Source organism: Amphiura filiformis, chromosome 19, assembly GCF_039555335.1.
Source record: "Amphiura filiformis chromosome 19, Afil_fr2py, whole genome shotgun sequence".
In the NCBI taxonomy this organism is placed as follows: Eukaryota; Metazoa; Echinodermata; class Ophiuroidea; order Amphilepidida; family Amphiuridae; genus Amphiura; species Amphiura filiformis.
In genome coordinates this window covers 41,417,119-41,443,121 of record NC_092646.1, presented here as the reverse complement: position 1 = coordinate 41,443,121, position 26,003 = coordinate 41,417,119, and the positions used below count along the sequence as shown (strand labels likewise).

At 36.6% G+C, this 26,003-nt stretch overlaps 1 protein-coding gene across 1 annotated transcript; it reads right to left on the bottom strand.

Annotated features, from left to right (window-relative positions):
* Window positions 1-249: 249 nt before the first annotated feature.
* Window positions 250-25,321, bottom strand: LOC140141316 (macoilin-1-like). The gene is given in 12 exon segments (XM_072163148.1): window positions 250-1,878; window positions 2,716-2,890; window positions 3,827-3,947; window positions 5,032-5,217; window positions 7,902-8,060; window positions 10,604-10,824; window positions 10,826-11,139; window positions 12,431-12,606; window positions 13,347-13,479; window positions 19,490-19,616; window positions 22,994-23,135; window positions 25,142-25,321. Coding segments are annotated over 12 exon segments (2,229 nt in total). The 5' UTR covers window positions 25,222-25,321; the 3' UTR covers window positions 250-1,483.
* Between the last annotated feature and the right edge of the window lie 682 nt (window positions 25,322-26,003).

Here is a 26,003-nt window from a genome sequence, read left to right as displayed (position 1 = left end):
TGGCGGAACACGGCTTGATTAATGAGACTGAGTAGCAAAATAAATGGAATTTCTTGGAAACTGATCTCAAAATGTTACTTGTTTTTCCATGAATGATGAAATTAATTTACTCCGCGATACAAAAAGTTGAAACAACAAAGTAAGGTTGGATTACTTGAAAGTGAATGGTAAAATTTCTGATCCAATCCCAAAATAGGCTCTTACTGTCGCAAGAATTTGATATACATTTCTATGGAAGACATGACCTTAATCTCCCACACAGGGGTGTAGATTTCAAATGGTTCACCCATTCAGGTAACCCCATTTGAAATTCACACCCTGTGTGTGGAAAATTAAGGTTATGTCTTCCATAGGGGGTGTATGCATTTCAACTGGAATAGCCCACATAGGGTATATGGATTTTGACTAGAATAGCCCATTTCAGGGGGTGGTGGCCAGGATATCCGTAATTCTGATGTCGTCATTGATTCATAACACACATACAAAACTTGATATCAAACAATATTTTATCATTCTAAATACATTGGAAGTTCTTGTGACGATTGACAAATTAACTCCAGTGTAAGAACGGTTTTTGAATAATAACCAATGCTACCAGTACCAAACCTATCTAATTTAAAAACAAAATGGGGCAACTACCATAATTAATTGAATATATACCATTTTTCACACGTCAAAATAAAATTATTTACCAAATGACAACAAATTATACGTGAGAATTTAAGCGGTGGGGCTCCAAAACTGAGAAGTGAACCGTATTTGATTAAATTAGCAAAAATATATTTTGGGTGCAGTAATAAAAGAAAATATAGACAATTATTGAGTGATGTTTGCCCGTGCACGTGCCTGTCATACATATCATAAGTAAAATTGTTGATTAAGTAATTTTTTCAAATTTAGTACCAACATCAAGAAGTTTACGAGACTGAAGGGGTTAATTAAACTACTTGAACAAAACAAAAATAGATGTTTTTAAATACCACCAATAACAGCGACATATCAAATTGAACAGAATACTAACAGTGAGAACTTTTAGAAGCCAATCTGCACCATTAACCCCTTGGACAATACTGGTCATCTAACAGCATTTCTGATTGGTTGATAATTTGTAATGCTCACTTCAATAGCCAATTATGACTAGGCTTTAAACTATTTATGGTCAAACTTGCATTTGCAGATGATCTTATTAATACCCTCCTTGATTGGTTCAAAAGACACAATATTCATTTTGGGAAATCGGCAGGTAGTTCTCATGGGGTTAAGCTATGAAATTATGTAAAATAAGTTTTAGCTTTTAAATATATAAGACATGATTTAGACCAACTGACCAACATATCTTCCACAGAGCTTTTTTCACAGTTAAACATTTTGATCGAATGTAGCATATTCAGTATTTCAAACTGCACCTTTTTTGTAATTAGTTTTTAAATTAAAAGAGTCAAATACTCTAAATTTAAGAGCTAGTCACTCTTAATTAACGAGTTTAATTACTCTTTGGACGATAGCATGCAGCATTCGGATCCAACACCGACTTCCCCTGGTCGCCCCAGGGCTGGCCCTGTTGTTGGGGTTCAGGAGTAGGGACCGGTGAACCGGAGCTGGCGCTGCTGGCACCACCACCAGATCCGCCGCCACCGCTGTTCCCCCCGTCGCTCCCAGAATTGGGAGTAGCACCACCACCGCCTCCATTTACTGCCGCCGCCGCCGAAGCTCCGTTGCTCACTGGAGGATCTTCAACATTGCAGAAGTAGCGAGTACTCATGACCCCAGAGGCAGGGGGTGATGTTCCCGGATACGCACCCGGTGGCATCACGGCCATTACCTCGGCAATCTTCGATTTGAGCTCGTGAATTTCTGCTTCTTTTTTCATCAGCTGACCTGTGGTGACAAAAAAGAGAAGAATATTGATGACAAATTCTAGGATTAAATATGTATATTTAGTAAATGGGCTATTCCATTTCAAGTCCACACTACCCCTGTGAAAGATTTAGCTAAAGTCTTCCACAGAGGGAGTACAAGTTTTGAACAGAATAGACGGTTGGGTAACTTTTATTTGATATACACAGTTGTGGGAAGATATAAGTAAAGCCATAATACAAAGTAAGTACGGGTTTCAAAATGATTAACCTTGACCAATTACATTTGTAAAACATACTCCCCCTGTGGCAGATATTTCCAAAATCTTCCACAGGGGTAGTGTGGATTTTAAATGGAATAGCCTAAATGCAGAATATAAAATTCCAAGTGTAAAATTTAAAAAATTATATGTCTCACAGCTTGCAAAGATTTTGAAATTCAATGCAGAGCAGAATGTGTTTTCCCCTTTTTTTTTTCCTTGTGTTTCACTGACTCAAAACTCCATCAAAATAAGTTTGAGATGTTTGAAACTTAACATTCTTATAAACAAGAAATATTTTCACATATTTTAGGAGTTAATTATAATTATAATTCTTCCAACAAGAATTTTCAAATGGAACTAACACATTAACAATTCCATTTGAAACTCACTCCCCCTCAGGGGAGGATTCGGTTCGAATCTTATTTCAGAGGGTGTATAAAATTCAAATGGAGCTGCCTAATGCACCCATTCCATTTGTAATTCATACTCCCCATGTGGGAGATATTTCCAAAATCTTCCACAGAGGTAGTGTGGATTTCAAATGGAATAGCCCAATCGTGATTTAGTGGTGTGCTCTCTCCAAGTATAAAACCTACCTTGATAAATCTCCAGTTGTCTACGGGCGTCGCCGAGTGCCGAGAAGAGGTCTAATTTGAGGCGTGTCTCTGCACTAAGACTGGTTTCCAGCTTGGCCGTTTTATCTTGCATCGCCATCAGGGCAGACATGAGCAGCTCTGTTTTACCCTGTGACTCCTGACGTTCATGTAATTGCTGTAAGTTGGATAAGAAAAAAAAAAGATTTTGTCATTGGGCAGAAAAAACCTGTGTCATTGGCCCCTGAACATGTTTAAAGCAAAACCCCTTTTGTAACCGGTAGGCAGTTTTGTTTTAAACATGTTCAGGGGCCACAAACACATAGGTTTTTCCGGTCCAACAAAATGTAACTTGTTGCCAACAATGGACTATTCCAATTGAAGTTCACACACCCTATATGGAAGACATAACTTTAATCTCCCACACAGGGGGTGTAGATTTCAAATGGAGTCACCCATTCAGGTAACCCCATTTAAAATTTACATTCCATGTGTGGAAGATTAAGGTTATGTCTTCCATAGAGGGTGTTTGGATTTCAACTGGAATAACCTAATTCATACATTGGATACAGGTCAGCGTGACTTTACTATTGTTTTATTATCGTTTTGCTTAATTACACTGGAAGTGCTTGATAGCAGATGTAATTCCACACCAACCTTTTTTTACTAGTCAATTCAGATGTCCCAAATATTTCAAATTTCCTAGAATGTATTTCTTTATATAGTCAGCCTGCTATGCTAGTTGCCCAAGTTATTTTTTGTAATTTTGAGAACAAAGAACAAAATGTGGTTCAAGTATGCATCAGTTATATAATCACCCTAATTATTTCAGAGTATTCCCTTTCATTTGTACCATTATCATTTGTTTTTGTGCAAAGATTGGTGAATAAATATGTTTAAATGCATGCTTGAACCATGTTTTGTACTTTATTCACAAAATTACAAGTGACTTGGGCAAAAAGTGTAGCAGGCTGACGATACGGAGAAGCAATTCCCATCCAAATGGCAATTTCTTCCAGGAAGGAGCCTCATGAATTCCAAATATTTTTACTGGCATGTCCAAAATCCTTTTTTTTTTTCATGTAAGAGATATATAACATGAACATACGTGTACCTCAGCCTTCTTTTCCAGATCTCGTAGTCGCTCATCTTTGTTTTGCTGTTCTCCACGTAGACGTTGAATTTCTTTTTCCTGGTCAATCTGGCGAGTCCGACAACTCTCAGAGCATTCCGTTCTGCAAGTAATAAGGTGGTTTCAAAATGGTCTAGTCAGTGGGTGTCTTGATAATATGCACTAATCATAATACATGCAAGGCCACAAGCCAGTGGCATAGCAAGGGGGTGGGGGCAAATGCCCTGGGTGCCCCATTAGGGGGTGCCAAAATGACAATGGCAAAAAAAATGGGGTCAATGACAAATAGAACTCAAAATGAAAAAATGAAATAGCCATTATTTTAGTGTATCAATCACATGTGACGTCGCCGTTGTTGTGTTTTGACCCCCCCATAAGCTCATGACAAAATTTTGATTCACCAGCAGACTTGACTTTCAAGACAATTATTTGATTAATGATTGATTGATTAATGCTTAGTTCTACAATTAATAAAAAACACACTTTCGCTGCTTATGGAAAATAAACCTATTTCACTGATTTTAGGCGCTAGCGCCCTAAAAGGGGTGCTGAAGACAATGTTAAATTACATGTATTTGGTAAAGTAGACTTTTATATGATGTAACATTTTTATATTGATGCTGCATTTGTGATTTTTCTTGTGTGATTTTTATTGATTCTTGTGATTTTGAAAATATATAATGAAAATAAAAGCACAGGGCACTTTGTGTCTTGTGGGAAAGATAAAAAAAAAGCAACACATTTTGATTTTTACTAATTCTTTTTGCCGCCCCTTCGTTTTGGCCGCCCTGTTTTTACCCTGGGGGGCTCGCGCACCCAAAGTCCCCCCAAAATACGCGCATGTTACCATTTGTTTTTATCTGAACACCACAACGTCAAAGGTTCACAATGTCAAATCTAAGGTTTGCTATGTTGAATTTAAAATAAAGTTCGCTATTTCGAAAATGAAGTAAGGTTCGCTATGTCGAATATGAAATAGAGTCGCTGTGTCAAATAAGATCCATGACAAAGCAACAGAAGCTCACTACTACCATTAGAAAGTGCCGCTTACAGTGGCTCAGAATGGATGAGAGTCGCATCCCAAGAACACCCTATTTCTGGAATCCCACCCACAGATCACCGTACAAAGGGACAATACAAAATCTTATAGCTGGAAGCCAATCACTGTATTTTCATCACCACATTACCTTGTGTTTGCTGTTGCCAAGGCGACCGCTCGAGCTGCTGCAGCCTCTTCAGCTTTGCGGCTCTTGCGTTCGTCTTTCAATTGACTTTCAACAGATGACCGATTGTCGCGTTCTGACTTGAGATTTTTCTCCAGTTTGGCTAACGACTGCTTGTCCTGCTGTTTCTGGGTCACCAAATTATGCAGTCTGTAAGAGAAACAAATTTTGGTTATTTCTTGTACATTTTTCTCCTAAGTTGGACGTATCCTTGGTGGAAGATATTCACGAGTTAGACTAGTGTAAAGACTAGGAATGAAGCAGCATATGTATGGAATAAAGCTGTACAATCCTTCAATAAAAGATTTTTGTGTTAGGGTAATTCTAGGCAGTTTTACACTAAGGATAAACATTGAGTGGTGCAAAGTGGGACATGACATCATATTCATAAAACAGTATTTCATTATAAAATATATTCACAATTCTGTCAACATGTGATTTCCTCTCATATGTACTTCAATGACCACATGGTTTTGTGGTTTGAAATTCCATTTAAAATTCACACTACCTCTATGAAAGATATTAGAAATATCATCTACAGGAGTATGAATTTAAAATCAAATGAACACATTAAGGAGCGCCATATATATTTCAACAACTCTTCCTATACCTTTGTACAGGAGCCAAGCGTTGTTAATCGATGATGAATCCACACTGTAGCGTATAATGCAATGGCGCGCCTACGTTAAGCAAGAGTGCATAAAATTTGTCATGCTTGGAACCTATGTGCGTGATGCAAGCTTACATGTACATGGTGAATTCAGTATTTTGCGGCTAAACATTGCCGTTATATTCTGTATGTAGTTTTATTGCTGATATCAACAGAGAATCACTGAAGTTTTTGTAAGGCTGAGTGGCAATCATTAACTGACATTCCTCATGAAATAATCATGTGAATTATACGACCTTTAGCTTGTTTTCGTTGCTGCAAGGGATTCAATCATGTTTCACCGTTGTTCATCACCATTCACCAACTCGCGTCAAAAGCGTCTGCATGGTTGTTAAGCGGTTAGAGAATAACGATAGGAATTTTTATTTTGACTATCTCTTCGTGTGATAGGCGACAGGCAGGTCAATATTTTGAGTAGTGGATGCCGGCGCAGCCGGTATCCACTACGATGAAAATATTGGACCTGCCTGTCGTCTATCATAGGTAGAGGATAGTCAAAAAAAAAATCCTATCGTTTATTCTCATTCTTAGTCAGTTTAAATACTATTTTAATAATTGTTAACTATTTTTTTAAACAAAAATCAAGTTACCGTCATAAAAACTCCCCTTTTTCTAAAATGAACGAAACTTGTTTACAACTTCACATCTTTTGTTGCGCGTACTGCTAGCGCGTGCGAGTATTCAGCACTGCGTCTACTGTGATACATACGCGCACCTCTATGAGTGTGTTACGCTCATGATGACGTGGGGTCGTCTACAGCCTGATAGACGACACCCAAAATCATGCGATTATCCAGTCAGATTATGTGCTACGTAATAGACCACTCCCACTGACTAAGAATAATGAACAACGGTGAAAGATGATTGAATCCCTAATTCACACACCCAAAATCGTCCACAGAGATAGTGTGTAGTTTAAATAGAATAGCCCGTTCTAGTAAAGATCGTTCACCCTTGAGAATGATACTTCAGTTTGTTACTTCAAGAACAGGTGTTTTAAATGTTTCCTGGCACTGTGCACCTACACTACACGGTAAATTTGAATCAAGATGATTCTTTTAGCTCATGTCTACTGCTTGGAGTACACAACAAAGCTAACCACATAGCTATCAGGAGCACAAATGGATGAACGACCTTTTTTTAACTTCAGAGGCATGAGCAAAGAGGAGAGGGCATACCTCTCCCCCACTTTTGTAAGTTAGTCGGAGCAATGGACCTAGTTGGACCCCTCCATTTTCTGAGACCTCCATACGCCACTGTTAACCATTTTGCGCAACAGGTATGTGTGCTCCAAACAGTCAATGTGTAAAATTGCAGGCGCCCTACACATCAATGTTTAGGAGAGCAATTGCTGCTATTATCACTTTAATTGCGTATTTCCTTTAAGCAGTGACAGAAAACAATACTGAGGAGAATGTAAAATTATTCTAAAAAAACACACAGATATTTTACAGCAATGGACTATTCCAGTTGAAATCCTTACGCCCCGGGCTGTCGCCTCCCTATGGAAGACATGACCTTAATCGCCAACACAGCAGGAGTAGATTTCAAATGGAGTCATCCATTTAGGATATCCCATTTAAAAATTCACACTCCTTAGGCATCAGAGACAAATTTGTTCGATCTTTGGATCGACCGGCGATCCTGCTTCGATGGTTGTTATTACTGAATATCAACTAATTAATCGGAATTAACGCTAAATTTATATTGGTTACTATCACTCCATGCACAAATTACTATTTTATCCTAATTAACAACAGTAAATTAATTGATTTCATAAATTATAAGGATCGACCAAGCATCGATGGTCGATCGAAAGATCAAACCAATTTGTTTCTATCGCCGTATGTGAGAGATTAAGGTCATGTCTTCCATAGGGGTGTATGGATTTCAACTGGAATACCCCTATACTTACTTTATTTGCAATGATTCGTTATCTCTTTATGGAAGACTTGACTTTTAATCTTCCACACAGGGAGTGCAAATTTCAAATGAGGTTACCTGAATAGGCGACTCCCTAAGTCTATGCCATATACTTACTTTGTTTGCAATTATTAGATATCCCCTATGGAAGACTTGACTTTTAATCTTCCACTCAGGGAGTGCAAATTTCAAATGAGGTTACCTGAATAGGCGACTCCCTAAGTCTATGCCATATACTTACTTTGTTTGCAATGATTCGTTATCCCTTTTCAACTGGTCCAACTCGGCCATAATTCTCTGTTCTTCACTGTTCATAGAATTGAGCTTAGAACGGTACTCATTTTCACTCTGTCGGCTTGACTGGAGGTCTGCCTTCAGCTTCTTTATATCGGATTCAAAACTGTCAAGAAAATTGTATGACATGAAAATAAATTTCTGTGTGGATTAGCCCTCAAATTAACCCACGGCACCCATGGCATAATGCTGTGGGTGTCCATCCCCACTGCCGTAATGCCCTCAAAATATGTCCTTTACCGACGGCAGTCACTTGCTGTGCCATCTAATGAAGTGGCCGTCGGTGCCCCAGTCCTGCCCCTTCATTATAAAATCATCTATCAGACTGTTTGTGTGTGTTATCTGCGCTTTTGAGAAATTGCCTTGGTGCCCTTCTCAAATTTTCAACAGTTGCCATGATGCCCTCTTGAAATATACAAACTGCTGTGCTGCCTTGCCTTTTCAGTGGAAATCCAAGGCAATTATCAACTTGTCCTAAAAAAGTTGCCATGCCCCTTCAGATCCTTAATTTGAGGGCTGGCGTGGATCAATCGCCTTAGTCCAATCTTGCATACAGAATAAGTTTTTGTAACATATTTTGACCAGAAAAATATTCTGAAAATCAATTTCTGTACTGGCTAGATTGGCTCTATCCAAAACTTTCATAAATATTGCAAAAGTTTTTGTAACATATTTTGACCACAAAAATATTCTGAAAATAAATTTCTGCAGTGGGTATATTGGCTCTGTCCAAAACTTTCATATTGCAGAAGTTTTTGTAACCTATTTTGACCAAAAAAATATTCTGAAAAAAAAACTACAGCAGGTAAATTGGCTCTGTCCAAAACTTTCATATTGTGTAAGTTTTTGTTACATATTTTGACAAAAAAAATATTCTGAAAAAAAAACCCCTGCAGTCTGTCGATTGCTCTGTCCAAAACTTTCATATTTCACAAATTTTTGTAAAATATTTTGACAAGAAAAATATTCTGAAAAAAAATGCAGTGGGTATATTGGCTCTGTCCAAAACTTTCATATTGCGTAAGTTTTTGTAACATATTTTGTAATTCCTATTTTTACGTGCCACACTTGCTAGAGAGGGTCCATTGAAGTGCTCACTTCATCGTCTGCATCGCATACTGTTGTATTTTTAGTATTTTCATCTAATTGTGATGAGATACACTGTAAAATTAACTTTATATATTATCACAATATGTGACATGATCAAGGGGAATGAGTCACATGTCGACCCTGGTCGAAAATGAGCTTTACATATGTTTCTAAAGAGGACATATAGAGCTTTCAAAAACTTTTCTTTGCGAAGTTACATCACTTGATCAATCGCTGAAAACAATGTAAAACAAAAGAATTTTAACAATTTTTTTGCCAATATCTCAAAATCAATATTAGCGACATCCGACTCATTTCCCTTGATCGTTTCACATATTACGATCTCATGTCCATTCATAAAACGAAGAAGCATACTGAAATATAAAATAACAATATGAAATACTACAATGATAATAATCACACAAGGCAGCCTTTTGAGATACAAGAGTATGAGATGCAGACGACGAATTGTGATGCACAGAATATAATTTTACGCCTAAGCTGAATATATTTTGTAAATCTCTTTGCTAAATTCTGAACTTGATTGATTTCTCCCCAGCTTGATCCCCCCACCCCCACCCCCAATCTAGAAAAATCCTGGAAACCCTTGAATACACTTTTTAAAAGTTGTGATTACATTTTTGGGGTTTGTTTACATAATAATTTCTTGCTAATCACCCCAATCTTATACAGATAAAACTGTTTCAGTTTCATGTTTAAAAATTTAAATCTCATTGTCATAATCTGATTGTATCTTTGCATCTATCTTGGTTACCGTAATTAAGTTGGGGTCTGGTGGACCATGTCTGTATGTTCTTTTTCCCTTCCACCAGGCCCAAGTACAGGTGAATAAAAATGGAAAAACAAAAAAAAAATGTTTAAAACAGTTTCATGTTTAAAAGCAAATCTTACGACTTGTTCCAGCTCCAGTTACATGTCATATTTGGGCATGTCAAGTTTGATTGAGGAAGTCAAATACAGAATTACACTTACTATTTGTATAAAGGGAAGTTTTATAAGTTGTTTTATAGTATGAATTATTGTCCCATTGACTAATCATGCTTATTCCCTTGTTTGGGTCCGTTATTAGACTAGACCTCAACTTGGGGGTTTACAGGGATTTACATGTTTTTTCCCTATTACAGATGAACAATTTATCAAGCAGTCAGGCAGTAAATCTGATACAAGTATTTCTTCCAAATTTGACACATTTTGAAGTATCCTACCACTGCCAAAGAAACAAAGTAGTTTATACTTTGGCTTCATACAAAAGTTTATATTTTGAGACTAACAAAAACACATCTTTTGCCCAATGACCTGTCCGTTGAATACAATATAAAATTAGTATATAACCAATAACAGCAAAATGTTTTAGTTATATGCAAAAGAACAACCAGTTATATGCACAAGAACAACCAACCCTCATCTACAGTAACCATTTATGTTCAACCTTGCCACAAAGACTTGTACAATAAATCTGACCAAATTTTATTCAATTTTTATATGTTTACAAATCATTTGATCACAAACAAACAGACAAACAAACACAAAAATACCTACCCTTTTAAAGTTTTCTCCTCTTTAGATACTGACTGTGGCATGACTCCATTAGCAACTTCATGATTCAGATTTGTATCTTTCATATCTTTTTCCTTATTTTCAACCTTGCTTGACAGAGTCTTATTAGGCCTTTTACTACCCTGACCGGACGACGAGTTCTCCTTAGCGGAGGACGGCGGCGCCTGGTTCTTCTGTCGCTGAGGCGAAAGGCGATGACGTTGACCCACCTATATTTTGTTTTTTAGCGAGAGCCTGCTCATTAGCAAGGTTCTCTGTATTTCCGTCGTAATCGTTCACAATCCGCTGGGAAAGTTTAGAGTTAGTCTCTAAATAATTGGAATCTCCCGACGACGATGACGATTAGGAAGAGTTCACACTAGCGTTGTTCGCACTACTAACATGTTTACGTGATTCTTTGCTTTTACTGCTGCTATCCCCACCGCCGCCCCCATCCTTCGTATGGTTGGCGGGTGGTAAGCCTTTGCTAAGTTTCACGCCATTTGAGGTGGGTTCATCTGATTTTCCAGATAAGGCTGCTGTAAAAATAATCATATCAACATGGAGTTAGTGTTTTTAAAAGATTTCTTATCTCACACAAAACAGTCTGGTGCAAAAGTGGTAATTTTTGTGTAATTTTTTGTGCTTTGCTAATTTTGAACTAGTTAGCTTGTTGCAAGGCTCCCACTAGCCTTCAAAAGCTCTGCGTCCAATCGGATGCACAACTGTAAAACCTGGTCGGAAATGTCGTCCCACAAAAGTTTTGTGCGTCCGCATACATGTTAATGTGTTTTGCAAATTTGGGGGTGTGTTTGGTTGGTCCATTGGTCTATGTAGCTAAAATATTCATTTATGCACGACGGAGGTTCAGAAAATAATACAAATATTTATTTTATTTCATGTAGCTTGAGTAAGCTTATACTTGATTTTGATTTGAAATTCATGTGCGTCCACTCGGACGCAAGGCATTGATGCAGCTTGCTGAACAGTGCATCCAACAATAGAAAATCCTGGACGTACGGGCGCGCCTTAGCGGGAGCCTTGGCTTGTTGGTAAACTTGTGAATTTGAAACCTACATGTATGCAAGAAAGAACATTTTCGTGCATTTTTAATTTTGCAGTACTGGTAGTTGTGTTGATACCGAAAATTGTAACCCAGATATTTGCATTTTTGGTAATTTCTTATTCAGCTGTCATGTACAATGTATGCAAAACAGCAGCTGAAGGGAGTATCCCATCAATCATGCATTGCAATGTATCTGCTTGATCCACAGCAAATGTATACAAAAAATATGCAAGAGTCGCTTAAATATTGAGAGCTATGGATAGTTTCACAATTCTTTAGGGACCATCTTTCTTCAAACAAAAGTCTAAGCACCTTGATCCAAGTGAATAATTTGAAATAACACCAGAATGAAGATTTCTCTTGAAAAGGTCTGAATTTGGAAAATCTGCACCCCAAGAAAAAATCCTGGCTACGGTCCGGTCCGTAATTTAAACTTACAAAGGTAGAAAAACGTAAAGGTCATGGCCATTGAAGCCTATTGAAACCTTTGAAACCTGCTGAACTTTGACCTCTATGTCAAATAACACATAAAATCAATAAAAGCAGATGTTGCAAACTATTCTTTCTGAATTGCTTTGGGAAAAGGAACAATAGCTTCAAATTTGACCAAAAAAACAGAGAGTAACATATTTTTACCACTGTATATCAGAACAGTTGACCTGTGACCTTTTTTGTCACATAAACCTGAACCATTGGTTGTTAACAGTTGACCTGTGACCTTTTTTGTCGCAAAAATCCTGACCCATTGGTATACATACCCTTACCTTTTGTCTTATCTGGTTGTAACGATGACGTTTGCTGTTCTGGTGGTAACGCTTGCTGTAACAACTGCATATAAAAGTCGTTTTCTTTTTGGACGTCTTTTTGTTTACGCAGTCTCATGCGATAACCAACATAACTTTTAAAACCAAAACCCAACGTTACAACTGGGTACCCGATGCTGCAATGAAAATGACACCAAAAATTATTTTGTAATTATTTTTTTTTTGCAGATTTGGAGAGTCCCTGGACCTAGAGCCAAGTGCTGCAATCATTTGTGGTTGATTTAAAGCCATAATGTACAATCTTATTATATGAAATTGGTTAATTTTTTTCAAACCTGTCCCAACTTGCACCTAAATGGAATCAGCCAAATTTGTTGTGTTTGTAAGTCAACAGAGCAAAGTTTGACATATAAAGTCATAATTATGACTTTATGTCCTCCCACAGAACTGCATGTTAAACGGCCAAAATAACCAGTAGGGTTTCTTTCACTTTAACCTTGTTATTTCAGCTCAAAATGGACAGAAACCCTTCCCGACAATTGTTACTAGTATTATTTCAGCAGTTTGTGTATAGAATAACAAATTTAAAATTTTGTATGAAAAGGGGCAGATAAAAAAACTTGTGTTCACTTCACAATCTATTCAAGATACAGAAATGCGCACAAAACCAATGTATTTTTTATTATAGATAATGAAGCGAATGCAAGTTACAATTCTGCCACTTTGAATACATTTGTAATTTTTCTGCCAACTTTTTCAAAAAATTTTCGCGAAAAAAGAAATTAACAATAAAAAAAAAAAAAAAAAAAAAAAAAAATAAAAATAAAATAGTAATCACATGTTTTTTGCGTTTTTATTTTCTTGGCTTCCAAAATCACATACTTCTGGCAGGCCTAGTATAAATGTTATATCTTACCAGTGTGCCGCAAAGGGTCTACAGAGATCTAGATGGAACGGTAGCGCTGATCGTAGCTCCCGCAAACGTACTGATGCTTCAATGTAAACAAATAACAGCCACAGTGACACCGTCGGAAGACATATGCCCCGATCTAGAAACAGTAAGTACAAGACAATAAGAATTACTGAACAGAGTTTCCAAATAAAAATAACTTCTCATTCATTAAAACCCAATTGAACAAAGTATATACATAATTACATGTACCGTATTCGTTCCAATAAGCGCCCGTGCCCCAATAAGCGCCCACCCAGGGTATTTCCAATTTGCTACGTACCATCAATGTTGAAGTGACAGATAGATGTTTATACAGTGAAATAGCTGCAGGTCCCGTAAACTTGCAATACATTTTTGCATCAGGAAAGCTACTAGAACGTCTCAGGACCCTAGAAACTTTTATAACATACGTAAATCTGTCTCTAATAGTACGCCACTTACAAAAAAATTAGGTAAACGAGTTAAAAAATAAGTGCCCACCCAAAATGACTTTGTTAAGCGCCCTGGGCGCTTATTGGAATGAATACGGTAAATTAATGTAAACATATTTGTTTGATATCATAATAGGCATGATTGTAGATTCTGAAGGAAAAATGAATTGATACATAGATTAAATGTATTAAAATGAACTGAAAGTATATAATAAAATTGGTATTATATGTAAATAAAATTCAATAACAAATAAATAAAATAACAAAATAGATACAAATTTACATCCATAAAAATAAACTTCATAAAAATTTAAATGTGTTTCAGAACAAAGCATTTTAACAAACAATAAGTTGACAGCACGTCATCTTTGCACTACATACATGTATACTACATGTTCAAACTTGCTCTTCAATTTCCAAGACTTAAGTATAATTGACATAAAATGTATGGCTAATAAAAACAAAGCCAAATTTGAACGACATCAACGTTCATTAAACAGCCAATTTCATTTCTATCATCTTTATTTCTCGCTATCTGAAAAACTAACGACATACAAAATGCAAATTAGAGAAAAAAATTATGTACCGGTATTCCAGGATTGCTGCCCAATGTTGAAATTTGATCTCGGTCCACAACACATTTCCAGATTACACAAGTAACCAGGTTTAACTAGTCCTTCAAGCAGGACCTCAGCTATTGGGGGATTTTAACCTCAGCCGATAGCCATTCTTGAAGGACTTTAGAAGGTTTTCAAGGATGGCACACTAGCTGAAACCTTGTTACTTGTAATCAATTTCCATTGTGCAAGTGTGTCTAATTATATCCAGATTATATTATTAAAGAATTATCTCAGGCAGTTTAATAGTCAGTATTTTTTTATGTTTTATGGTTTCTAAAAAGTACCACGGTTTAATTAACAGACATGTGCGGTCTGATTGAAAAGGTTTTCAAGTATGGCACACTGGCTGAAACCTGGTTACTTGTAATCAATTTCCATTGTACAAGTCTGTCTAATTATTTCCAGATTAATATGTGCTGCATGTGATTAATATTATTAAAGAATTATCTCTTGCAGTCAGTCAGTAGTTTTATGGTTTCTTCATCAAGAAGAGCTGTAGTTGAGCCTCCACCCATTCACCGATGCCTAAGCTCAGTATGCTGCGAATGTGATTGAGTTAGCGAATGTGATTGAGTTAGCGAATTTGGGCTACTACAGAAGATCACTTGTTGCTCCCCAGAAAACCATGCCTCGACTTACCTATAAAAATTGGGCTAATTTTGCAAGTAATTTTGATGTATTTTTCATTTATTTTAGCTGAATCAAAGGTTTCAAGTCAAAAAGGTTAAAAGTGAAGGTAGGAGATACAACTTTTTGGATTGCTCCTCACCTTAAATTTTAAGAAAACCAAAATGTATTTGTTATCATTTGTCACGGAAAAATCTTAGATGGGGAGTAATTCCAAGCCCTGGTCCACCGTCCAAAAACAGGTGACAAGTAGGGAAGTGGGCAGGGGAGGAGGAGGAGAGAATGTCAGTCAAAATGTCCATCGTATGAGCCACCACAACAAAACATACCTCTCAGGCTCTTAGAGGCTTTTTTCAAAAGTGAGATTTCAACCATATCAGAAAGTATTAAAATCAAGCTTTAAAATGATACATCATTATTGAATATTTGCCTTGCACATCACAGGATGTGATAAAGACTAGGTTCAAATTTTCTTTTATTTCCTTTAAACTTTCATAGACATTTTACTTCATACCTTGAAACTATAAATGCCTTGAAGAGGTATGTTTTGATGTGACAGCTCACATATAGGCCTACTCATTTTACAAAAAAGCAGCTATTGATTTGAAACCTTGTTACACTTCATGACCAATCATGTGAAGTCTTAATAATAGAGTCACAGTTTTTCCTGAATTACTCTGGTCCGTTTCATTAAAAAAATACCAAATTAATCATGTTGGCTGGCTTTTTAATATGACCATCTCAAAGCTAACAATACATCCCTAACATATCGATTCTTGGTTTAAAATACACCCAACCAAGCCCATGTACGCAAAGTAAAATGAACAAATTTAATAAATAAAATTTTATTTTATTGAACCATATTATTATTTAGCCTTACATATATATATGTAATGTATATATCCACAAGAATATCACTTCATAAAATCAATTTAAAAAAAAATCATAATTCCAAGGTATTAACTCTACTCTTTATCCATCATCACCATTTAAATGGGCACGTTGTCGCCATGGCAACAAGCAAGATGGATTTCACTTTAATGGCATTATTGATAATTACACGAGATTCAATGTCAGTGACAGTGTCTGTGTTGTTATAAAGCCCCTTGCTTTCTTCATAATATTATACCACAAAAGAAACAGAATGCATAACACTGTGTTTACTCAATATATTCTTAGAATTGATACGGTACTTTGACATTTAGTTTTGCGTTTTACAAATTTTATTATTAGCAATACAACTGTGTTTATGTTACAAACAAGGTTTCCAAAACGTGTTGTTCATTTTCACTTTGATTTTATTATCAATTAATATTTTATTGGTGTATTTTTGTATTCATCAATATTTATGGTATATATGTGTGTGAGTGTGTGGGGGTGAGTTTGCACAAGGAGGGTGGGGGTGGGGGTGGAATGCAGTGGTATCTGCATTGGGGTGTGTGTGGGTACAGTTTTCTTCCAAGCACATCCCAAATCTGTCAGTTTTCAGTGGCATTTTCAGGAGAGAAGAGCTCTAGTGTAAGCGGTGTGATCAAGACTTCTAGACTAGAAATATTCTTGCAGAGATTCTCCTACAATGTAAACTGCCCATGATAGTGGTATGACCGTGAGAATACAATCATTGGTCCTTCAACATGTTCTAGCATAGGGTGCCAGGTTATGCACAGGGTTGCCAAAATTCACAATTTGGCTGCCCAATTGGGTGACTTTTGAAGATTTTGGTCATTTCCCATCCCATAGAAACCAATGGTTATAATTGTTTTAAAAGAGAAAAATCAGGTGAATTTTTGGTATTTTGACCTGCAATTCAAGGATGAAATTAATGGCAACCCTGGTCATGCATACATGTAATTTGTATGATGTACATGTAGTTTGACATCCTATACATACATCATGCACACCATTAAATATTACAAGCAAAACTTTCCCACAAAAAAAAAAAACAGAAAGGGGGAAAATCAGTGATCTGGAACTACATGTACCTGTACAAAGAGACCTCAATCTTTGTTTATTTTTTCATTTGTCCAGGTCAAGGTCATACAAAAAGCTAATCAGGTCCTGTACTATACTATATACAGCTGGCATGTCACTAGATATCAGTGCAATATACCAGGAAGTCTATACAAGTATAATGGGTGAATGATTTTGAAGAATACTAAATTGAGCAGTACAAAGCTTGTTTTACACAAACTCAGTTCTGAGTAAAAAGTGCCTAGCCAAAGCATTTTAACCAAGCAACAAAAACTTACTACATGTACTAGTCTCTAGATGCACCATTACCATATATGGTTAGTCATATTGGCTCTAAATCCTGCTTTATTTTTACATTCAAATTGTTGGTATGGCATAAATCAAAATTTTTGGCATTCAAGGCTTAGAACACATTTCATTTTCACACTTTACAACAGGGACTGTCTTTTGGAATTTGCAGGAGAGCATTTAATAGCTCTTCTGGAGCCTTCAAGAAGAGCTGTACGGTGTTTAGAGCATTTACAATAGAATATAAGGAGAGAATGATCAACTAAGGAGAGCTAAAAACCACTCTCCTGTATCAGATAATTTAAGGAGAGCAGTAGAGAGTGATTGCTCTCACTCTCCTCAAAAAGGCAGTCCCTGTTTACAACAAAGTTGAGAATGAATTAGGCCCCTACATTGTATTAGATTTTCATGTCTCTTGACCCAATTGCTGATAGCAAAAAATTTTCATTCTTGATTTTTTTGGGAATAGTGTTCTTCTTTCTTTTCTTTACATTTATCATGCCAGCATGCTCATTGCCTTTTATTAAGCCTGGCTTGCAGTGCTCAAATTTGGCACCTGTCCATTGGCAAAACCAGCTGTAAATATCTTGGGCAAGCTGTAAATACCTCGGTCAAGCTGTAACGCCATAGGCACTTGCCCATGGGGCCAATTGTAAAATCAACCCTAAAATTATTCCTCTTTCAATCCAGCTGCCTTTGAGCAATTCTTCATCACATTTTCAGTCATTTAAATAATTGAAAAAGTGATTTTCGATGCCATTTTTCGCCCAACTTTCACAGCAAAATTAGAAGATTTTTGTGCCTGGTCAGCAACAAATGACATAGTCAAATTCAAAAGGCAATTAATTATTTTGGTCATCTTACATGTAAGGGAACGGGTATGAAAGTTTGGACAGTATTTATTGTGGGACATTAGAGCACATCAGACATATCGAATTGCATTCTGAATACTGAAGAATGTCCTTCTGATATCAAATAATTTTGATTTTTGAAATTCGCAATGTAATACACATTTTATGGCAAATCATTAAAATTGATATTTTTGATATTTAACAGTACTTGAAGTAAACTTTCTAAATCTGATGATTTATACTTAAAGTGTATGTAGGTGGGATGAAAAGCCGACGATCATTTGAAAATTTTGACCTTTCGTATTGAAGATATGGATTTTTTTCCCCATAACACCAAAAAAAAATAGGTCTTTTTGGGCAAAAAATTCACATCTTCAATATAAAAGGTCAAAATTTTCAATTGATCGTCGGCTTTTCCTCCCAGCTACATACACTTTAAGAATATATCATTAGATTTATAAAATTTATTTCGAGGACTGTTATATATCAAAAATTTGAAAAATATCAAATTTTAATAATTTGTCATAAAATTTGTATTATATCGTGAATTTCAAAAAATGAAAATTATTTGATATCAGAAAGACATGCTTTGTATTCAGAATGCAATTCGATACGTCTGAGGTGCTCTCATGTCCCACAAAAAATACTGTCAAAACGCCATAAACGCTCATTCTAGATCCCTTAATGCAATGGTAAAATAACTTCAAATGGATAATCATAATATTAAAATCAAAATTAATCAAATTTTCAATGCACATTGCACATTGCAAGAGGTTAGGAAAAACTTGACTTGATATGGTTTTAGATCAAAAACTTTAATGTCAAGCTGATATCCCAGGGCTGTATATGCTGGTGGGCAAGTTGTATGTAACACACAGTAACTGGTGCAAGCTAAAACAGCGGACCAGTTGATAAAAAAAAATAAGCGCAAGCCCTGCTGGCTTGAGCCATTTGCTGGAGCCTCGGTACTCATTTCTAGGTATTGTTGGTCGAAGCAGCCAAAATATTTTCATTATCTACAATGTAAATCAATATATTATTTTAAAATAACACTTTAATGTTTTGCAAAGTTCATTCTACAAATAATTTGAAAACTTGCGTAATTTATTGTTGTGAATGAGTTGTGTACGTTTTACAAAAGTGTTGTTGTTTCAGAGCTCTTTACAACATAATTCCAAAACCACAGGACCTACAAAAGTGTATCTGTGATATCTGAATTCCTCTACACACTCACTATGAAATGATCAATGCAATTTTTTCCAAAGTTCACCACCACCATTCACAAGATGCTGTGAACTACCATAGTTGCTAAAACTTACCAGTATGCCACACAAACTGCACCCACACATATGTGCTTGCAGCGAAGAAGAGCCAATGCACCGGTATAAACAGCAAGCAGATCATGTCGGAGGTAAAGGCAATGAAGACAAAGAAGACAGAGAAAGCCTGCACGGGAGAAAGTGACAGAATATGTACATACATGTTACAGATATGGTAATGTATTTGATCTACCGTACATGTAATAACCCGCCAAGGATGCTTAAGGGTAGACGAGGTATTGTTGGTCGAAGCAACCTAAAAATCGATTTTTCATTATCTAGATCAATATATTATTGAAAATTAACACCTTGATGTTTTGCAAAAGTTCATTCTACAAATCGTATACTCTGCAAACTTGCTTAATTTATTGTTGTTAATTAGTTATGTACGTTTTACAAAAGTGTTGTTGTTTCAGCCCTCTTCACAACGTAACTCAAGAACCGCAGCACCTATAAAAGTATATCTGTGATATTTTAATTCTTCTACACGCTTGCTATGAATTGAGCAATGCAGTTTTTGCCAAAGCTCACTACCATTCGTAAGATGCTGTGAACTACCAAATCACAACAGTTTAAAATAATTAATAACCTTAAAAGTAAGTTATCTTATTTTGAGGAGGGGGGGGGGGCTTAATAACAACCATATCTTGAAATCCAATTGAACACTTCTCATGCAAAACAATGCACTTTTAAAAGTAAATACCCATAGGACAAATGTCATGGCTATTCAACTCTCTGCCCAGATGGTTTTGCTGTGATTTACTCTGTATTTTTCACACTTTTATATTGACAGGGGTGCGCATCAGACCTTCATTTTTAAGGAGCTCCATAGCTCTGGAGCTCCTCAGAGTGCTCCTGACAAGATTTCAGGAGGGCTACATGTATTTATCAAGCTCATTGTTGAAAATATCATGTTTTAAATGCTGAATATGGTAAATTGAGCTCCTTGTTGAGCTCCATAATAAAGTTGGTAGAGTGATAGTTTCTAGAAATAAAGGTGTGGGTGCATACACAGATGCAAGTTGTAGAGGAGGCACTTATTTAGCGAGTGGCACTGATTAAGGTCAAACACAGTACATGTACACGTTTCAATGAAAGGAGAACATTTTGTTCTGATAAAAATCTTCTACTTTGCTGAAGTTTACAGTCTACAAATGGGGTTACCTGAATGGGTGACTTGTGACTGCATTTGAAATCTACACCCCGTCTTCCATAGGGGCATATGGATTTCAACTGGAATATTAGTCTATTTTGTTCTTCTTTTGTGATGTTGATGGCCTGGTACAAGGGTGAAATTAACAGCTTTTCTACCAGGACCAGTTTTGGAGAAAAGCGAGTCTGGTTCACTTAAATTTAGCTGGGAACTGGGACTTACTTTGGGCTTTTCATGTTTTTATCTACATGTAATTTTACTACCTAGAAACACCAGCAATGGCTGAAATTCAAGATGGAGGTATTGCTGGAGATCGGACAATTTACACAAGATTAAACATGACAAAATAGTGCCATATTTAACCCCTGAATGCAAATAACAAGAAAAGTTGGCAAAATATTTTGGTAAAAGATGAGAGTTGGCACTGTATACCGTTGATAAAACATTGGAAATGGCCAATAATTTGAGTGAAATTTATTACATGATGGGCGTTGCTTTGGGATAAAAAACTATCACTTATACTTTGATCAGCTCGTAATAGGCGGGAAATGTTAGGCTTTTACCACTACGCCGAAAAAATAGACCCAAGTTAAGAGTCCTATTAGTTGACCTGTCTGGTCTATATTTTGTGTGTAAAGAAAGTAGACAAAGCATAAGACTTGGACTAATAATTTGGGATGCTTCTGGTGAGATGTCACAAGACAATTTTCTAAATAAAATATTTTGATATTAAATGTTATAAGGCCCGCTGATTACGAGCTGATCAAAGTATAGTCCGTTTTTATTTTGTCACTCACAAGCGATGTTAGACAAAGTCACAAGCATGGAACGATGTCCGTCGCCTGTTAGATTTCACCCTTGCCTTTGTGACAGCCAGCCCTCGAATTAAGGATCTGAAGGGACACAGCAACTTTTTTAGGGCAAGTTGATAATTGCCTTGGATTTTCACTGAAAAGGCAAGGCAGCACAGCAGTTTGTAATATTTCAAGAGGGCATCATGGCAACTGTTGAAAATTTGAGAAGGGCACCAAGGCAATTTCTCAAAAGTGAAAAAAAACCACACACAAACATAGATAGATGATTTTATAATGAATGGCAGGGCTGGGGCACCGACGGCAACTTCATTAGAGGGCACGGCAAGTGACTGCCTTGGGTAAAGGACATATTTTGAGGCCATTACGGCAGTGGGGTTGGGCACCCACGGCAAAATGCCAGGGGTGCCGTGGGTTAATTCGAGGGCTGGTGACAGCCCAGGCAGAGATCACCACATCTTGACAGTGACCAGTCTGCTTAACCCCATGAGAACTACCAACCGATTGGCCAAAAAGAAGTTTTCATTTTCAATTCGACCAATCAGCAACATTGTTAGAATAATTTCACTACGCAAAAGAATTGGAGTGAATTATTTGCAGATTATTCTGATTGGTGATTAAAAGTAAAGATATCATGTAATTGACCAATCCAGGGTCAGAATTTCGGCGTGATATTAGTTCCAGTAACTGTAACTCGTCGTACCTAGAGTTACAGTTCACTCTATTATTATCTTTTCCACAAATAAGAAACATCACAATATGTGGGCTCATTTTGGGCTCTAAGGATGCAGCTGAGGAACTCTCTCAAGGACAGTTTGGGCATGCACTGACAATTTTAATCCCATTGTACCAGGGTTTGGGCATGCTTGGATGATTTTAATCCCACTGTACTAGTCTATACTCCCAAAGTTGAGGTAATTGATCAACATTGATCTCATATTTTGGGTGGGTTCAAAATTCCCAGGGTTGGCAAAACCTGCAATCTTCATGGGAGTAATTTACTTAGTGCAAAAGTGGTCAAAATATTGCTCTGCAAAATGTCTTGATTTTCATGATTTGGATTTATCATATTGAGCAGCATTCTACTTGTGATGTTTCTACACTGTGTAGAGAGGGTCTACAGCATCTCTGAGGTAAAACTGACAAATACAAGGTATATTTCTTGATGCTTGAAGTTTGGATTTCTTAAACGTACAGTGCATCCCTATGTACCGCTGCAAGACTTCAGGTCAGTAGATGTCATTATGTTTATGATAAAGACTGAAGTCTTGCTGGCAGGACTAGGCGTGATATGAGAATCGATTCTCGCAAAGATTTGCGTGAATCAACGTTGATTCCCGGAAGTTTACACAGAAGTTGATTTGCGAGAATCAAATGATTTCCGCAAATTGATTCTCGCACTGTGAAGCGAAATTTTGACCCTGCCAATCAGAGGCACTGTTAGATTGTCAGGTAGTGCTCAGGGGGTTATATGGTAATGGCATGCAATCACACAAGGACTTAGGTACAAAATTACAATAAATCTGACTCCACACTTACCAGTCCTTGGTATCTGTAAGAATCGTAGATGCTACGTAAAAGCAACCAGAGAGGCCACAGATACTCAAAGCGGAACTCCAAGATAAAATCCAGCAGTAGTACAAAGGCCCATATTCCCAGAAATTTGAGGTACAGGAAGGTACTGCAGAAGAAACAAAAATATTCAAGTTTATATATTAACTACATGTACGTCAAGAGATCACAAAATTGGCTATTCCAGTATAAATCCACATTATTACCTCCCTGAAAGGCATGATGACCTTCAATTTTCCACACAGGGCGTGTGTATTTCAAATGGAGTCACCCATTCAGGTAATCCCATTTGAAAGGTCGTATGTTCCATAGGGGGTATGGATTTTAGGGGTAAAATCAAGAGGGGGGGGGGGGCAAACGATTTTTGGCACAAATTCATGGGGCGCCTTTTAAATTAAACGCTCTAAAAGGTATAGGAAAACAGTACGGAAATGCTTAAATATGCAAATTTTCCTGCTCGCTGCGCTAGCAACATGTATGTTAACCATTTACGCTTTGCAAATTGGGATCCCAAAAATTTGACATGTGGTCGCATGTCATAAGTTGGGTATGCTAAAAGGGTGGAGGGAATCACCGTACCGGTACACTAGATTTCAATGGCAATAAAACAAACTCTAGCCTTAAAATGAAGCTATCGGTGAGCAAATATGTGACCCGACTTCTCGAGTAAGTGATGGTGATGTTGAATGAATCGCAATATTAGCACAAATATTGGGCCTAAACACACAGCTAAAACAAAAATATACTGCCCTACCTACATGTACCGTACATGTGTATTTATCATTTTATTCATACATACGTGGTATATAACAGCATGCATGATTGGTTGATAGGCGAGCATAAACAATGTTTATGGCCGGCTTTCCAGTAGTAAACAAGCCGTGCTAGCACCGATATGCTCGCGAGCTATTTACGCAAAGCGCAAATGATGTACGCGATGTTAGTGCGCGTCTAGACTAAGCACCATAGACTGAGAAAGTGTAGAAAGTTTTTTCACAATTAGCGATGGACATTTTTTTTAAAAAGAATATAAATAAAGGAACTGGTAGTTTTTAGTCTAAAATGATGGTATTTTTAGTTGCGGAGGATAACAGCCATGACCGCATGCAGAATGTTATAATATGTATGAACGGGTTCATTCAATTAGTTATTTCCCTCCAAAACTAAAAATACCATAATTTTAAACTAAAAACTACCAGTTTCTTATCATTTTTTACCAGTTCTCCATCGCTAATTCATTGTAAGAAAAAGTTTTCTTGCTCAGTCCATCATGCTTCCCCGCGCGCGAACATCACGTACATCACTTGTGCTTTGCGTAAATACCTCGCGAACATAGACGCGTAATATCCTACTCATGAAGCGTCCATCAGTTCTCGCGGCTTGTTTATGATCGAACGCCGGGCATAAACGTTGTTTATGCCCGCCTATCGACCAATCACGCATGCTGTTATATAGCGAGTATGTATGAATATATTTTCATAGCCATAAACAATCGTTCAGTCATGAATATTTATGAATGAACCCCTAATTTATTTTATGTTTATTATTATTATTATTATTATTATCTGGCTGTATCAACAATCATGACAACATTACAATTGATTATTGATTGATTTGTATAACTTATGATCTTGAAAAATTCTTGTTCTATAACTGTAAACGGTACCGTACTTGGCCTTGGGCCTGCCCTGGAGGAACATCCTGTCATGAAAACCTTGAGCAATAAATGTGTGATGGACAGTTAGTACTTAATTTGTAAAAAGGATTAGGCAAAATAATAATACTACCATTGCATTCAATTATGTTTACTTTTGCAATGCACTGATGACAGTGAATTACTTCCTAGTTCAACAAAAACATTTCGGTCCATATCGGTAACATGATTGTCCTTGAAAACAAGTTACTACACAAGAAATTATTATCAAACACAGTTCTTTGGTAAATACACAGATTTCACAACATCAAAATGCAACGATAAAATGACCGCAATTATATTTTAGCTAATACACCATATGTTTTTGACGGAACCATGGTAAAATTCACAGACAATGCAAGGCAACCATTTTATTCGGCCATCTGCGAACGATGGCCTAGATTTGACATCCAATATCTCACCTGCCGTAAATGCCTTCGGTGATCTTACTTCGCTTTAAAGGGCGTCTTAACTTGCCGCATTCGGCATTTCGCCTCTTCATATTCCTGAAGTTCCTAAAATTATTGTAAAATGGGACCAAAAAAATGTTTGTCACTGAAAATTCGGCTGGTTTTCTCCTGTTGCATTTACACGTACTGCTGAAATACTAGTAGCGTTTCTAAAATGTCATCGATATATTTACCTAAAGAGCCTAAAAATACTTATAGTGATGACTAATTGGACTAAATTTTAAATGTTATACTGTTATACAAATCTAAAATCAAATGTGATGTAATATAAATTTAGACTTTAATTTAAGGTCAAAACTCAAGGTTTAGATTAAGAAATATTCTTTTTCCATATTAATCACTTCCACTAATAAATTCGTGAGGGAGTCCTGACGTCAGATCTATGGATAAATTCAGGAAATTTTGGTGTAACCAAAATAGATGGCGGTATTACCGTGTTTTGCCTGGGATGCCTGGGATCTGTGGTGGATTTAATAAAATCGTTTTGCGTGTTCAAAAGCTTTCAAAGTTTATTTCATAAAAACTTTTCATAGGCCTTCATCCTAGCATTCTCTTTTTATGACATTTTTCAGTAGATGTCCACGAAAAAAGCTTATTCCCAAAATTTGAGTTGATTCCGACTTTGCGTTTGCGAGTTATGCATGATTTAGGCTATAGGCTAAGGAAAATAATGAAATGATTTCATAGTTTCCCGTCACATTTTTTTCAGTGAATTAATTATAGCTAATAATAATGTGGTCATTTCATTATTTTGGAAAATTTCATTATTGTCAAAACTTTCATTTATATGGCTATTACCTATATTGTTGATGAA